The 16634-nt window shown below is 34.4% G+C and overlaps 4 protein-coding genes across 7 annotated transcripts in view; 2 read left to right on the top strand and 2 right to left on the bottom strand.

The window, feature by feature from the left end:
- The window catches only part of LOC109583187 (ATP-dependent DNA helicase Q-like 4A), a 1672-nt gene extending 79 nt beyond the window's left edge, over positions 1–1593 (bottom strand). The window contains exons 1-3 of the mRNA XM_019998429.1: positions 1521–1593; positions 782–1470; positions 6–728 (exon numbers count right to left, since the gene is read on the bottom strand). Of these exons, the coding sequence (XP_019853988.1) occupies positions 6–728; positions 782–936 (878 nt within the window). The 5' untranslated portion in view covers positions 937–1470; positions 1521–1593. The remainder of the gene's footprint in view (positions 1–5; positions 729–781; positions 1471–1520) is intronic.
- A 525-nt stretch (positions 1594–2118) lies between these two features.
- Positions 2119–8425, top strand: LOC105313581 (microprocessor complex subunit DGCR8-like). 4 transcript variants are annotated; one of them, XM_019998924.1, is made up of 13 exons: positions 3295–3408; positions 5286–5440; positions 5486–5570; positions 5616–5682; positions 6386–6464; positions 6515–6599; positions 6650–6751; positions 6797–6895; positions 6939–7021; positions 7075–7175; positions 7235–7451; positions 7497–7585; positions 8169–8425. In XM_019998924.1, the coding sequence occupies exons 1-13, from the start codon at positions 3390–3392 to the stop codon at positions 8245–8247; spliced, it is 1260 nt and encodes a 419-aa protein (XP_019854483.1). In that variant the 5' UTR covers positions 3295–3389; the 3' UTR covers positions 8248–8425. The 4 variants fall into 4 exon arrangements, 3 of the variants coding, with proteins under 3 accessions (XP_019854483.1, XP_019854477.1, XP_019854471.1); XM_019998918.1 differs by having other exon boundaries at positions 3296–3408; positions 6954–7021; positions 7497–7574; XM_019998912.1 differs by having other exon boundaries at positions 3297–3408; positions 7497–7574.
- Positions 8270–10540, bottom strand: LOC109583538 (uncharacterized). Its single transcript, XM_019998935.1, has 3 exons — positions 10475–10540; positions 10087–10425; positions 8270–9064 (listed from the first exon to the last, which is right to left on the bottom strand). Exons 1-3 carry the CDS (start codon positions 10536–10538, stop codon positions 8376–8378), a joined length of 1092 nt encoding a protein of 363 aa, XP_019854494.1. The 5' UTR covers positions 10539–10540; the 3' UTR covers positions 8270–8375.
- On the top strand, positions 10514–16131 carry LOC100635802 (U4/U6 small nuclear ribonucleoprotein Prp31-like). The gene is made up of 16 exons (XM_003382904.3): positions 10514–10738; positions 11482–11539; positions 11595–11678; positions 11724–11821; positions 11920–12020; positions 12072–12123; positions 12171–12288; positions 12514–12566; positions 12629–12733; positions 13261–13360; positions 14052–14169; positions 14216–14288; positions 15119–15253; positions 15297–15392; positions 15808–15855; positions 15912–16131. The coding sequence occupies exons 1-16, from the start codon at positions 10568–10570 to the stop codon at positions 15990–15992; spliced, it is 1491 nt and encodes a 496-aa protein (XP_003382952.1). The 5' UTR covers positions 10514–10567; the 3' UTR covers positions 15993–16131.
- The last annotated feature ends 503 nt before the right edge of the window (positions 16132–16634 follow it).

The raw sequence follows: 16634 nt of genomic DNA, 5'->3' as shown, positions 1-16634 counted from the left end.
AAAACATAGAATACAAAAAATCTCTGCGACACGTGTCTTTTGACTTGCAATAAGCTAAAATGTGGTCATTACTAAACCGTCTATAGACACCAGGGCCATAAAGCATCACACAGGAAGACAATTTGCCATCTCGTCCTGCCCGACCAACTTGCTGAACATATGTTTCCACATCTTCAGGAACTCCAAAGTGGATTACTCTTCTGATATCAGGACAGTCAACTCCAAGGCCAAAGGCCACAGTAGCTATTACTACCCTTAAGCAAGATGGTTTCGAAAACTGGCTCAAAATAACATTACGCACAGCTTCCTGTGTACATCCAGTGTAGTAATCTACAAGTCGTACCTCAGGAATTTTAAGGGGAAGACCTGGAGGTTCAGTAATATCATCTTTCAAAAATCTAATGAAAGCAGACCACAGTTCAGCACAGTCTATTGGACGGCGACAGAAAATAAAAGTTCTCTCCATACTTAATTTTTTGTCTTTCAGCTCTTTCATTAGAGGAATAAAATTTTCCTCAATAGATTTGAATTCTTTGATTGAAAAGAACAGATTGTCCTTTCCTGGAGATACTTCCACTACGGAGACTCTCTTCATACCAAGGATTTTAATGACATGGTCTCTCAGAACTGTTGTTGCAGTGGCAGTTAAGGCCATGACATTGGTTTGCTGCGGAAGAAGACTTCTTATTTCTCCTAGCTTAGAAAACTCTGGCCTATAATCATCACCCCTATTATTAAAAATATTATTATTATTATGCCACATGAAATCATAATTATTTACCAATTCTTAATTAAATGTGCCTCATCCACCACAAAAGCAATTACTCTCTCTTGGTAGATATTACTTTTAAGTATTTCTCTCCATGCTCTTCCTCTATTCAGGCACTTGGGACTGAGAAAAATGAGCTGGAATTCCCCTCTGATAAATCTATCCATAGAGATGTTTGGCTCACCACCAAAAGCAGCACGATGCCAATATCTCTAAAATGTGAGGTCTGGTCTTTCATGAGAGCCTTTAGTGGACAAACTATTATAGCAATAGAATCTCCTGCATGCATCCCGGGCCGGGTCTCAGAGAATCAAAAACTCGAGGCAATAAACCATAAATGATACTTTTACCATAGCCAGTTGGCAAAGCAACAAAGGTATCATTTCCAGACATAAATTGCGTCATAGCTTCAAACTGCTTATCTTTTAAAAGGTATCCGAAACTAGCTGCCACACTAGACACTGCTGCCTCTGCTGCTTCCATGACCGCGCTGCTTTAAATGTTTATTCATAAAAAGAGTGGGCATGTCAGTAGGTCTGCCCACGCAAATCAAAACATTGAAAACACGAGTTGATATTAGGCGTGACACCAGACTCTTATTCGGTAAATTAGAGTCTGGCTAGCGAGACTAGCTACAGTTACCTTCATTACCATGGTTACCGAGTTACCACTCATACATACATGTACCTAGCTACAGTTACCTAGGTTACCCAGCTAGTACCCAAACATTAATGCACCTAGCTACAGTTACCTTGGTTACCAGAGTTACCATGGTTACCCAGTCACTACCCATACATCAATGTACTTGGCTACAGTTATCTTGGTTACCAGAGTTACCATGGTTACCCAGTCACCACCCATACATTATTGTACCTAGCTATATCCCCTCAGTTAACCCTAGTTGCATGCCATCACACACAGCCAAATTGAAAATGACATGGATAGAATTCTGCACACTTGGAGATATAGCATAACCAGAATGACAAAATAAATAATACAATCTGTAGCACTTAAGCTAATAGTTCAGTTACCAAGTTACTGCAGTTACTGGTAACAGTAGGGTTTTAAAACACATATGAAGTCCCCATATTCTGCCATATATGATGGCATTAAATTCATCAAAATTAGCACTTTGCCACCTTTAAAATTACCAGCTAGATAGATCTCATTATCACCCCAAGACATTGAAGCCTCTATGCTCTCTAGAAAAAATATTTTCCTGGGAAAATTGCACTTTCCCGGCCAATTTCCCGTGAAAAGGTAGACGAAGCGAAGCATAGACAAGGCGTAAGTTTGTTTAGGGATATATGTAGATCTATATAGTTCATCATACCGTAGATATTTGTGAATATGCACAGTAGAGATTAATTGATTTGAGGGCTCGTTACACGTCTCGATATTTCTCAGTATAAGATGAATGAAATTAGAGAAAATCCTTTAGACAACCGACAAAAACACCTTGATGTCATGTGTTTTCCTACTCTTTTTCCAACTGGGAATTTTGGTGCCGATCATTCTCGTGCAGTTAAACTTAGTAATGCTGAGTATATAAAATCTCGACTTCTTAATGTTGACTCGAGATATAGGAAGAATCCAGCCTATGTCTTCTTCTTATTATGGGAGAAAGAATTAAGGGAGCTGAAAAGTGGCATATACAACACACTAAGAACAACCAGTCAAAACATGTCAGCTCAAGCTATGCTAAATATGCTCAACAATGCAGACAGAAAATTGGAAGCTAGTTTATGTACTGTACTCCAGTCTGTACGTGGCACTAAGCAATTCTGGTTTAAACGTAAAGGAGATGTTGACTGTATGATAAGAGAATTTGGATCTCCCACTTTCTTTTGCACTTTTAGCTGTGCTGAATATGAATCTCCTGACATTCTTGAATATTTGAGGAAAGTCAATGATGTCCCTGACTCGTATGACAATGGCAGATTATGCACTGAAGATCCTATTTCCGTATCTCGCCAATTTTCACATAAATTTCATGAATTTTTTTCAATCTTTATTAAGAAGGGTCAAGTTTTGGGGCAAGTAGATCACTTTTTTTGGAAAAAAGAGTACCAACAACGTGGTGCTCCACATTATCACGTCCTTCTTTGGATAAGGGATGCTCCTAAAATGGGTCAGGACAAACCTGAAGATGTCATAGCATTTATTGACAGGCACATTACCTGTCACATTCCTAATCATAATACTTGCCCAGAATTACATAAGACAGTTATGTCCAAACAATTGCATAAATGTAGTGCCTACTGCAAAAAGAAATACAAATCGGGTAGTCACTATTTTCAGAGATGTAAATTTGGCTACCCACGCCCTGTAACATCAAAAACAACACTAAAAGATGTTACCAAAAATCTCAAAGCTCATCAAAAAATATATGATTTGAAACGCCATGAAGCTGAAACCAGAGTTAATGACTATAATCCACTGCTGCTACTACAGTGGGGAGCAAATACGTCCACAGAGGTAGAGGGCATCCATTATTATTTTCTGTCTATTAAGGTGTGGCTTAACTAAGACTAAGTTAACTTCTTTAATGGCGCTCTGGCGACTCATACCTACATGTAGTTTCTAGCTCTAGCTCTCTCAAATTTCAGTCAAGTGGAACATGGCAACAGACGAATTAGGTGAGTACTGATCATGATGTAGGCTACACATTTCTTATCCTCCCTCAAAAATTTACTAGTCTCTATTTTTATTATTGTTATCGTTATTATTATTTTAATTTTTCTCGTCAATATTACCATCATAATACATAGAGCTGTTGCATTGTAGTAATCAACTGGGGGTGCAGCTATGACTGTCTGCCATCTTGGGTGGCAAGAATGTACAAGTAATGAATGGAGGAGATGCAGAAACAAACTGGGATTTTCCAACGATGAGATACATGTATCATACTTGACTGTAGAATGTTATAGAGAGTTCTTCACTCAATATCTTCATCTCCTAGCTTGCATTAGCCTGTATTGTAAACCAGTGTTGTATTATTTAACTATAACTAAATCTGTTTTAGTACAACAAAATTGTGTTAACTAAACTATAGATCTAATTCTTCCACTTGATGTCAAAGTAACTAGAATCATAACTAAAATGACTTGTCAAAACTATATCTAAAATACAATTAACAGTTTTGTACTAGTACTAGCCGTACCTACTTATTAATTGAAATCTACTTTTATTTGACCAAAATTGAGCCTGTTGAGAGGGTACTTTTGTTAGTAAGACAAGTTTGTTTATGGTAACATTTCAAATTGCTATGATTCAATGACTTTTTTGCTTGTGATTGCTTGGTTTGTTATAACTAAAAGTATTAAACTACATGTATAACTATAACTTAAAGAAAATGATATCACATAATCATAACTAAAATAAATAGGCTTACACTTTACTATAACTAGAACTGGAACTAAATATGCATGTACTTTGTTCTAAAGTACCATAACTAAAACTAAAATGTAAATCATGAACTAAAACAATACTGTTGTAAACTGCAGAATTTATTCAGATTTTTCTCTGTTTTTCTGATTCCACCATGTACATGTAGATTCTTGCCACTAACAGTCATAGCCGCACTCTCTGTTGATTACTTCCATGCAACAGCTCTATTACTATTGTTGTTATTATTAAAACCAGAAATTAACCAACAGCATGCAATATAAACTACAAAAAAAACAGAAATGGAGAGCCCTGCAAAGTAAAATGTAAAAAAAGAGGAAAGAAACAAACAAAAGAAAGGACAAAAAGGAAAAAGGAGTTATATCAGCCTATCCACTGAATATGGAAGGACAGATGAGCAGCAAAGCCACATGTGGACATTTGACCTGCACAAAGAAACAGATAGTCTCTGAAATAAATGATGGCATATTTCCTCCCGAGACATGCAACTTGCAATATGTGTCCTATATAGCGTATAATAGGGCAGCACCAGGACTCCATCCACCAATTATTATTATTATTATTATTATTATTATTATTATTATTATTATTATTATTATTATTATTATGTTTGCCATACTTACATGTACACGTACGTGTATCTATGTTAGTTCAATTCAAGTCTAATTCACACATTGATTTTTGATAGAATCTTTTTAATTGAATTATTTGGGGTTGTAATTCATTGAACAAGTGAAGATTAATTGGTAGTGTATCCATAAAAGAGTGATTTGACATTTGATGCAATGGGACAAAATGTGCGGATTAGAAAAATGAGTTTTTTTTATGGGAGGCTGGCTTCTTACATGTACAGTATCTTTTCTGCTGGTAATAAGTAACTTCAAAATAATTTTAAGGGATAAACTAAATCAAAACTTGAGTGATGTGGTGGTGTAAGAGAATGATAAATTCACCAAAATTTAACCCTCTAATCAATGAAGGCAATGTTGAATTTCTATTATGAAAAATTTTCATTCCACTGTTTAGTATTTTTTTTCTGTTTAAAAACTTTTAACCTTTTTTTGCTCAGTTTTAATGTTCAAAGTTTCTCAATCTCTAATTTTTATAGGAGATGATCCTATGCTCTCAAACTATTCTTCAATTCTTCCTGATGGTTGGGTTCCTATACAGCATGAATCTGGTGGACAAGTATATTTTCACAAGCCTACTCGTGTTTGCACCTGGTCTAAACCCTATATTGTATCAACATCAAAAACAATTAAAGTAGAAAACTTTTATTTCTTTCCTTTAATAAAACATTTATAACAGAAACACAAGGTCCCTGCAACTGCTATTCCTTGTATTGACAAATGGTTGAGTGGTTTCGAAACTTCCTTACAGCTTCATAAGATTGGCACGTACAGTTCATTCTTTTAAATTCATTAATATATTTTATTAGAATCAAATAAATTGCAGGAGTACTTAATGATTCGATGGCCTTCAGGTTACCCTATAGAGAGTGTAAGGTACATTTATAAGACATACATGTACATGTACTATGCATAGGCAAGCAATCAACTTGGGTATTTGGCAAATCTGTGAATGAATCACCATAATAAAATGTGCGTTTCATTTTATTTGAGCAAACTTAAAACACGTGGCAAAAAATTACTTACATCTATGTATATAAAATTTATTACAATTTTTCTAAATATATCTCTTGTTACGAATCATTTTGCATGGTAAATGTACTTTTAATTATTAAAAGTACATGATCATTTGATCATTGATTGTTAATCCCATCTCAAGTTAAAGATGTAAATATTTCATCATCTTGGCACGTTATAATGTAAACTTGTGGCAATGTAGTTAGTCATTATACTTTATAAAGTTTAGTGACAAACCTATACATATGTATGATACATGTATACTTTTGAACTAGTAAATTGCTGTTCCCCTAAAGCTGGCAGCTAATTACATGAACATGTACCTGGTGGATATGAGTAGCAGTACTAAAAGTATGAGATTATTAGCTGTTTGTCAAGTTTGCTATCACTTTTTAAGTGGGTATATTTACCTTGAAATGGTATTTTTTATAATGTACCAGTAAATGTACTTCATGCACTTTTCAATAATGGCATCAACATACATGTATAAAGTATACACATAAACCTACATGTATGTAGTGATCCAGGAGTATTGAATTGATTTGTATTGTTAAAATATTAGTACCAATACCGGCGAAAAGAAAGAAGCCAGACAGAAAAGAAAAAGGAAACTACCTGCTGAAGATCAAGGGATTGTAGTTGTGAGACAATTTGCACTGTAAATTGAGTCATTTCCTATTTTAATTTGTAGCCTGAACTTATTTCTAAAGTTGTTACAGTCACTATACCCAAGAAATATATCAAACCAGATCATCAAGGAAAAACTAATTCAGCAAGTAATAGTGCTGTAGCCATTATGAATGTTCATTCTACAATTATCTTAAAGCATGGACAGTCAACCTTAGTCATAAGCCACCTGTGTCTATCCTGCTTGAATTCTGCCAAAATTATCTTAGGAGTGAGATAGACTATGCCACAACAGAAACTGGTAAATTTCCATTTTATTTTTTAACAATAATATAAGGCACTTTAGGAAGTGGGCAGACACCCTACCACTGCACTGCTGTCATTGGTGGAGTTCATTATGGTAGTGGAAGTGGCTCATCAAAGAGATCTGCAAAGCAATGTGCTGGTGAATATTATATTTTTTTCATCATAGCACTGCCCGTTTATAGCTCAAACTACGCTAGAATTGTTTTTGCCTGGCTCTTTTAGAAGTAATTCATCTGCTGAAATTGATTGCAATAAGGAATTTGAAGTTCGTTGTATTGCAAAATCCAACTCTTAATTATTCATAAATAATTGTATCAGTATTTGTCTTCAATTTCTATTGAAGATATACAGTCACCAATACTTTTAAATCAAGTTGGATTGCCATCACCATGGAGCATTTTGCAAAAATGCTGCCAAAGGTAGATGTAACTTTTAATACATGTGTAATTATGCATGTAACTACTGTACTAATTGTAAGACTCAAAGGCAGTGGAGTTGATGAACCGGATTTTAAGATTGAGCTTACTCTTCCAGAACAGGAAACATCTCAAAATGACAGTGCAAACACAAGCAGTTCACAAGATGCTAGCATACAGTCTTATTACAAATTGTCATGTGGACCTAACTTTCAAGTCACTGGTACATGCAGAGGACGCAAGGATGGACAGCAAATAGCAGCTCAGAAGATGCTTAAAGTATTACATTTTGTGACACTTAAAAATGTCATTCATGATTTTTAGTTGTTGCATCCTGACTTGGATACATGGGATTCACTCTTGAAGATCTATACTGGCATGCAATCTAAACTGCCAAAAACAGTAATAATAATGTAACTGTTACTCAATTAAAATTTTAATTATTGTTATTGCATTTGGTACAAATTATTTTGTCCAAGTACAAATTACCCTGGATAATAGGAGCTGGGGCTTATGGCCACTATATACCAGGCAACTCTATTGCAGTGTTGCCTGCATGAAAGTAAGCGCAGATTACCTGCAATAGCATTGCCTGGTGTATAGGGCCTTTAAAGGTTTAATACATATACATGTATACTAATCGGTAATTATATCTGGCAGCTAGCATTATTCATAAAAAGATAAATGTACATGTATGATATACATAGGAACTAACTAATCATCCATTGTTAACTTTCAACACTCAAAATAGTCCACTATGTTACCATTTAAAGTAATACCGTATAGCTGGTTTATTTCGTGTGGAATTAATTTTCGTGCAGGCTCAAATCCACTAAAATTAATTCCACTAAATTTTATTAAAACCAATTAAATATTAACAAAAATTTAGCAAGGCACTAAAATTAATTCTAATGAAAATTTAAGCAACAAAAATTTGAGGCCACAAAATAAACCAGCTATACGGTAATCTATAATAATCTTTATTTTTATGTACAGACAATGGATCACCTTCCTCCTGAGATATCAAACAAAACTGAAAATGAAGACTTACTCAAACAACTTAGAGCTGAAATGAGAAAGCTAACAGGCGTGAAAACTTGTAATAAAGAAATTTGAGTTATGAAAAATATTATCAATATTAGAAATAATAGCGATTATAATATCAATAATAATAATGATTTATAATGAATCATAATACCATTGTTACTGAGTAACAAGAGTATCTTTAGCTGATCCAACTTCAATATTAACTTTATTAATCTTCAATTCTTTCAGGCTTTCTGGCATAGTTTGAAACGATTTACGGACAAGATGCATAGTTGCATATGGTAACTGATAATATAGACACAGTGGACCAACAGACCATCCCATAAACTGCATGATATAAGGAAAGCTGGTCAGGTTACAAATTATTTGTACTCTTTCCTTCAGATTGGTTGCTAGCTGAAAGTCAGGAACAGCAACTTCACGTTGAAATTCAAAAGTGATGAGAAATATTGCATCTATATTCAATATTTTCCTAACGAATGGTTGAAATAGACTTCTTTCCTTATAATAAATTTGGAGAGAAAAACTGATAGCGTCAAAGTGCTGCAAAACTTTCATTAAATAAATAATAAGATCTACATCCATATCTGAGACATAGTTATGAAATAAAAGAGACATAACTATACCATCAATTGACATTGTTGAACGAATAATTTCAAAGTCAATATATGGTGTACCATCAGGGCAACACAGAGATGAAATGGCATAGTGAAGAGTGTAGCATGAGCCTCCATCATTGTATTGATCCATCATATCCGTCAGAAGTGATGAGAATGCAGTATTACTGAATCCAGGTGGTCCAAAAGATAATTTTACACCTTCGTAAGTTATCTTTGGATTGCTGGCTAGAAGAAAAATAATATGAACAACTATTGAGTAACAAAAGTCATGACAGCCATTTTAACCTCAGATGAATACATGTTCACTGTACTACATACTTAACAACGTTACTGCATTACTACTATACATGTACAAGGCCAATGTCACAGTAATGTGGACAACTTCAGTCTGTTCTAGAATATTGTACACGTGATGTACATCACACTTTGAAGTTGTACTGAATGGGCCACAATGGCAACAATTTTATGAACACAATACTCTGTAGGCAAATTTAGTTCTACATGTATGTGTATTCTCTGTTTAATTTAATTTCAGTTAATTTGATATGAAAGGAAGGTTGCTGTTGACCTTTGACTATTCTTGATGCCCATTTATGACCAAAAATGTGAAAAAATACAATTAGTGAAGTGGTATAGCGGAATTGCTATGCAAGTAAAAGCCAGCTGCTACTTAAGTAATTATCGCTTTTAAAAAATTAAGTAAAAACATTCAGTTGCAAATGATATTAATGAATGGTGTAATTTCATTTTCTGCAAAAACTTTTACAAACTTTAAAATTCAAGCAGATTTGTTTCGAGTACCTACATGTACATGTACATGTATACTAAACATGTATCATTAAAGTGATAAGTGCATGGCAATTGCAGCTTTAATTGAATTGAAGTTAACTATTAAATGTTTCCTATTATATGTACTCATGCAGCATTAGCTGCTTTAATTAAGTTCATTACCACTTGAATAATTGTGAATACATTTTAATGAAGAAACACAACATCTTGAACAAATTGTGCAGACAATTAATGAAAAACCACAACAATGAATAGTTACGCAGGTGGATAATGGGAAGCTATGAATCAAAAAGTGGCTTTGTGGGAGATTAAAATTATAAAAGTTTCAAGATAAGCGTAAAATATGCATAAATTTACATTTGATTTAGCAGCATTTTCAAACAATGATATTAGAGTACATATACATGTACATGTACGTGATGCATATAAGAACATTGTATCACCCTCTAACAACTCACTAGAAAATGTAGGCATACGAGGCTGGTAATTGGGATACTTCGATGGATCAACATATAGTCGTTCAATACGATCGGCTAATTCTGTTTCCAAAAGAACATTTCGAAGGACTGGGACTAGACTTTCCCATGATGGAGGGGGGTCAGTGTTTTCCAACCAAGCACGAATACCTTCAATGACGCATATTTTTGGGTCTTTCCTATACTTATCACGAATTTGAAGTAATTTTGTTTTGTCAACTTTCAGAGAATGAAAACATTCAAACCACAGGCCATTTAGTGGCCCCCTCAATTCTAAAAACAGTAGCTCAAAGGACACAGGCTTAGCAACGAAACGATTTCCTATAAAAAATATATTAAGTAACAAGAGTCAAAACGTTCTGTTGCTTACTGGAAGCCATTTTTTTGAAAAGCTTGGTAGGGAGGGGCCGAAGAGAACAAGATGCCCCGCCCATTGAGTGTCACATCATCTTAAACTTGAAGCATGTCACTGGCTGAGGAGCTGTTGGCTGATTTAGATGATGACGATGATGAAGTTAATGAAGTAGAAGAGGAAGAGGATGATCTTGTTGATGTCAATAATCAGTGGCAATTGAGTTCTGATGTTGATGAGAGATCAGTACATGCCCTCACTAAACTTAATGAGAGCCAATTGGTTAGTTCTAACATAGGTTCTAAGTTGGTTTATTTGGGATAAACATTAAAGTTGGGATATACTGTGTAGTAGTGGTGTGTGTATCCACATATATTTAGATTTGCCCACACAATGATGTGTAGAGCTGTAGATTTACCCATAATTATTACAAAAAGCAAAATTTGTGAAAGACAAAATTTGCGAATAGCAAATTTTGCTCAAGTACATTATGTATACCTATAGCTCAACCTACACGTGCATGTACATGTATAATCTGGTCCTTCATGTGATAAACATTACAGTGAAGCATCAATATCTAGACTCATACGCTATTTTATATATTCTCATGAAACTCCAGAGTATTATATTAATATTTATAATTTTGTTTGCATAGCTCCAGCAAGTTATTACCTCTCAAACACAGTGTCTAAAAACAAATAATCTCCAGACGAATCCACCAAGTTTCAGATTCTATTTCTAAACGAATAAGTTTAGAAGGTCACTATATGATAACTTTGTATGGATAACGTCTTACCAGCTTCATCTTTTTATAGCTGTTTTTAACAGAGAAAAGTGATGATTTAATTGTACCCAATACGCGAAAAAAATTTCTAAAATCAACATGTAAATACATGTCAATATGATTATTTTACTGAAAGAGCTATGTGTTAGTTTTACATGTATCATGTAGTTTTGTGATGTAATGTTTTATCACTTTTATGATTATATAATCATGAAAACTATTTCCATACTTTTAAAATTAGTTGAAAGATATGATGGATAAAGTTGAATATCACTTAGGTACAGTACGAACTGGAGAAAGTATGTTTAACTTATATGCATGCTTTTGAGTAGTGCAATATGACAATTTTTATAGTGTCTGGTCCTGTGGAGTACGATCCAGAGTATCAGTTAATTGTTGAGAGCAACAATATGGTTGTTGAAATTGACAATGAAATTTGTAGGTGAAATAATTTACTTGTTATTATTACTTTGAAATTTTCAGATACTATACACAAGTATGTAAAAGATCTCTACTCGAAACGATTTCCAGAATTAGAGTCTATGGTTTATACACCTATTGAATACGTGAAAACTGTTCAGGTAAACTTAAGTGTCTTTTGTTGTAGCTATTTAGTGTCTTACATGTACTTGTACATGTTACTTAAATGCATGTCATTATGGATTCATTTTTATTTTAGTTATTACAAAATGATTTAGAAGTGACAAAGGTCGATTTGAATGACATATTAGCTGCGGCTACCATTATGGTTGTATCTGTTACAGCATCCACTACTCAAGGGTAATGTGAAAAGGATATCAACAGTTTTATTATGTTGATGGTATTATGCAGGTCAGTGTTGGAAGAATCAGAGTTAAAACTCATATTGGAAGCTTGTGACATGGTTTGTTGTTAATAATTATTTATTAATTATTACACTAATGTTTTTAGGCTTTAGAACTAAATGATAAAAAGTTAAAAATAATGCAATATGTTGAGTCAAGGATGTCTTTTATTGCACCTAATTTGTCAGCTATTGTTGGATCAGCTGTGGCAGCAAAACTGATAGGTATTGTACATGTACAATTATGCCAGGGTGGAATATACATGTATAATACAATCTTTGACAGTTTGACTGGCACTTGAAAATTAATCTTTTGCTCAAGTGGAACAAAATGCTAAAGAAAAATTAAAAAAATTATGCATGTATTAATAGCTGACTTCTCCATATCTAAAATTAGCCCTATGTACTACCATTTTACATCTCGCTTACTTTGTTGTCTATGTTTATTAGGTATTGCTGGTGGTTTGACAGCACTTTCTCAGATGCCATCTTGCAATATTCAAGTAATTTTTATCAAATAATTAATTTTCATGTCATTATATTGTTAATTCTATCTATATTTTAGGTACTTGGAGCCCAAAAGAGAACACTTTCAGGATTTTCAACTGCTGCTGTTGTACCTCATACTGGATTTGTATATTTTTCTGACCTTGTTCAAAATACTTCTGAAGTAAAATATCTGCATTATTGTTTTGTTAGATTTATTTTTAACGACCTGGTGGCGAAGCCCCAGGTTGTTCCTATAATTGATTTCACCATTGCACTATCTATATATATTTATTTATTTGTACATGTATGTCCACACTTACATTTCTTCTATACATGTTGCATTAGAGAAATAACAAGCCTTAGCAAATAGCTAGTCTCGCATAGCCAGACCACAGCCTCCATGCCTAAACGTACATGTAAGGCATGGAGGGGGTGAGCTGGCTAGCAAATAGCAACCACCCGCCCACGCTCCTTTACGTAAGTGGGTGTGGCCATGGCAAACAAAATGGTGCCTTACACATGTGAAAAAGTTAACAGCTTTCTAACAGGAAGAGAATATAGAGATACTGTCTAAAGACTTCTCTAGAAGCATTAGAAGGTAGAGAGAACCTCTATAAGTCTTAATAATGACCAATTTGTACTTGCAAGGTGGTGAAATCAATTATAGGACTATTTTTACACTATGTTACACTTGTTAAAATTGTGTAGGACTATCGTAAAAAGGCTGCAAAATTCCTTGCTGCAAAATGCACTTTAGCCGCTCGAGTAGACAGCTGTCATGAATATCCATCTGGAGAATTAGGCGAAAGTTAGCTTATGCATATTTTATACCTATGCATGTATAGTGGAACCTTGAAATGTGGACCCCCTTAGATAAGGACATTGTGATAATGCGGACAGTTGCTGCTGGTCCTGGACAAAAAGCCATAGGACACTGTATTAGCGAACCCCTCAGTTAAGGACACCTCGTTTTTCTGTAATGCGGCCACTTTCTTGGTCCCCCAACTGCGTGCTGGCCATTAAAAAAGGCCCCATAATGCAGACATAAGCCACACCCAAGGGTTGAGTCTTACTGATTAATGTAATAATTTTACTCAAGTAATGAGGCCATGCTGAATAATAGCATGAAGATTGTTTTTCAGCTCCTGCAAATATGTTTCTGAGCCATACAAGCCATACCAGCAAAGAATTTCTAGTCCATATCCAGTTCATCTGTTCACCCTATTGCCAGAGTGACTGCAACAATAAGAGTCCTTCATTACAGGAACATCACTGGAGTCCATGTATTAGTTCATTAATTTGTTCTTGTTTTAAAAACCCGAGTTAAGGACACCCCTATAATCAGGACACTGTAGGGTGGTCCCAATGGTGTCCACATTTCGAGATTCCACTGTATGTACATATGTGTAACTTCAACTTGTGCATGGTATTGTAATACATGTATGTCATTACTTATTTCTGTTACTCATGTAATGTGTGTGTTTTACTGGATTTTATAGAATTACGACAACAAGTTGAAGAAAAAGTCAATCGACTACAAGAGCCTCCTCCTGTGAAACGTATTAAACCTCTTCCGAAACCTGATGACATGCCTAAAAAAAGAAGGGGAGGAAAGAGGTAAATGTACTGAATGAATCTGCACTGTATTTCCTTTTATTTTTAGAATTCGCCGACTGAAACAAAAAGTTATTTTGACTGACATAAGAAAGCAGGCGAACAGAATGTCATTTGCTGAGGTAATATCATTACATGAGATGGTAGTGTTTAAAATGCTAACTTTTCTGTCCACCTTTTCACTGGTCCTTTTGTAACTATTTCTTCTCTAGTGACCAATCATTTTCACTTAATTTTGTTCTGCTTATGCTATTCCCAGATCTAATTATAATTGGCACTCGCACAGTTGCCTCTCTCAATGGCTCTCTTTCTTGACTAAAATAGCCATGCATACATGTACAGTGCCCTAGCCTAGGTGTTTATTTGTTATGACTTCACCAGGCAAAGACTATTTTTCTATATCTAGCCATTTAGGTACAATGTAGCATTTAATCCATAAATTAATATATAGTCCTCAGAATGTTTAATTTGCTAAACTTTCGCTCTGTTTTTACGTAATTTGGTTGAAAATGGTAATTTTAGCATAAGATTTTTATGTTTGTAATACTCATAACTTAATTTTCCATGTAAATGTGTTGACCTTTGTATGATATACATGTATTTTCATGTGAATTAAGTTTCTATTCTAAATAGTTTGTGATTGCAATTGTTGCATGTACACCTACATAGCATGCACATGTATGATAAAAGTCCATATACATGTGCTTTTAGTGGCAGCAGGCACCTGCTGATAGCTGTACAGTGCTTTATTTTTAAGGATCAAAACCTTTACATTTTTGGTGATAGCATACAGCTATCAAATTAGAGCTCTGTAAAAATTGAATTATCATTACAGGTGTGGTGTTAACATTCCAAATCCACAATAAATTATTTAACCACAAAATTAATTTCTATTATCATATCAATGTACAATACCACAATTACATATACATGTGCTATCATTATGTTATAGATTGAAGATGATGCATACCAAGAAGACTTGGGTTTTTCTGTTGGTCAGTTAGGAAAGGGAGGAGTTGGTGGACCAATACGTGGACCAGCTGCAGTTGACAAAAAGACACAAATATCAATATCAAAACGTCTACAAGTAAATTTACTTCATTTGTACTCTTTTATGCTCCTTGATGTAGAGGCAAATTCAGAAAAGTCAAGTTTATGGTGGGCGCAGTACAATACAAGGTGCCACGTCTGGAACTGCATCGACAATTGCTTTCACACCACTACAAGTGAGGACTCAACTATGCTGCATGACTTGTGCTTGTCACATGCAAGCTTTCCAGCTAGGAAATGAACTGACATCATTTTATGCATGTAGCCATGTACATGTATATACTGGGGGAAGCATATGCCACTAGAAGCTAGTATAGTAGTAATGCTGCTGATCAAAACATGTATGTGTATATTTATGTATATTAGATAAATTAAAGTTAAAAGGGGTTTGATAAGCCAAGCCCAGGGAAACAAATGTGCTCCATCCTAAAGTCCACACTGTTCATATGGGTTGTAATAACATGTGTTTGCAAAAAAATTATTAGTCTCACAATTTCAAACTATTAATTAATTTTGTGGATAAATTTTCACTATTTGGGGATGTGTTGCATTGTATTTCACCACAGTAATAAGCCAGTGTATCATGTTTAGGGCCTTGAAATAGTCAATCCGCTGGCAGCAGAAAAGAAAGTAAAAGAAGTAAGATGTTTAGCAATAATTATTTAGCAAATCATTGATACTGTATTATCATGTAGGCAAATCAAAAGTACTTCTCTGCCATGGCAGACTTCAAACAGGCAAAGGCCAAAGATGTGACACAAGAGACAGAAACATAAAATAAATTTAGTAATAATGTTGTATAAATACCAATAACAGTTAACATTAACATGAAGCTACATGTGTGATGAATGATGGGTTCTTGTCTCTTGCTTTTGTAACTTCCCTTTCTGGCTTTAACCAGTTTTTTACTTCTTCCTCACTTGAAACTTCACAGCATAATAAGCTATAATTAATGTTACAGAAAAGTTTAAGCTTTAATGTTAAAGGAATCATTAGCTTACATGTACAGTAATATTAGTAATATTACTGCATAGTATATTATTGTAATTTAGATTACCACTTACTGACCTTAAGGAGTCTGCATCATAGAATACCACTGAGTTCTTCTCAAATTCTACTGGTTGTGACTGCCAAACCATCATGAAACCAATAAAGGCTATATAAGTATTTGAGTGGCAGTTTGAACAGGTATTTATAGTGAGCTGGGCAAATTGAAGTACTTTTTTGCTAAGGCAGACTTTAAAAAATGGAATAATAAAACACAAGATATTGAGCATAACTATAGTTGTTACGATACGTTACATTTACCATGACAGAGTCATGAGCAGATCTAATTTCAATTTCCAAAGCACTGAGCCTTTTGGATGCAAAAGTCAATTATTATTATTGTAAACTTGACCATTAGTACAGTGGAATTT

Source organism: Amphimedon queenslandica, unplaced genomic scaffold, assembly GCF_000090795.2.
Source record: "Amphimedon queenslandica unplaced genomic scaffold, v1.1 AMPQUscaffold_13518, whole genome shotgun sequence".
NCBI lineage: Eukaryota > Metazoa > Porifera > Demospongiae > Haplosclerida > Niphatidae > Amphimedon > Amphimedon queenslandica.
Note: the sequence above shows the minus strand (reverse complement) of the source record. Positions and strands in the feature narration are given on the sequence as shown.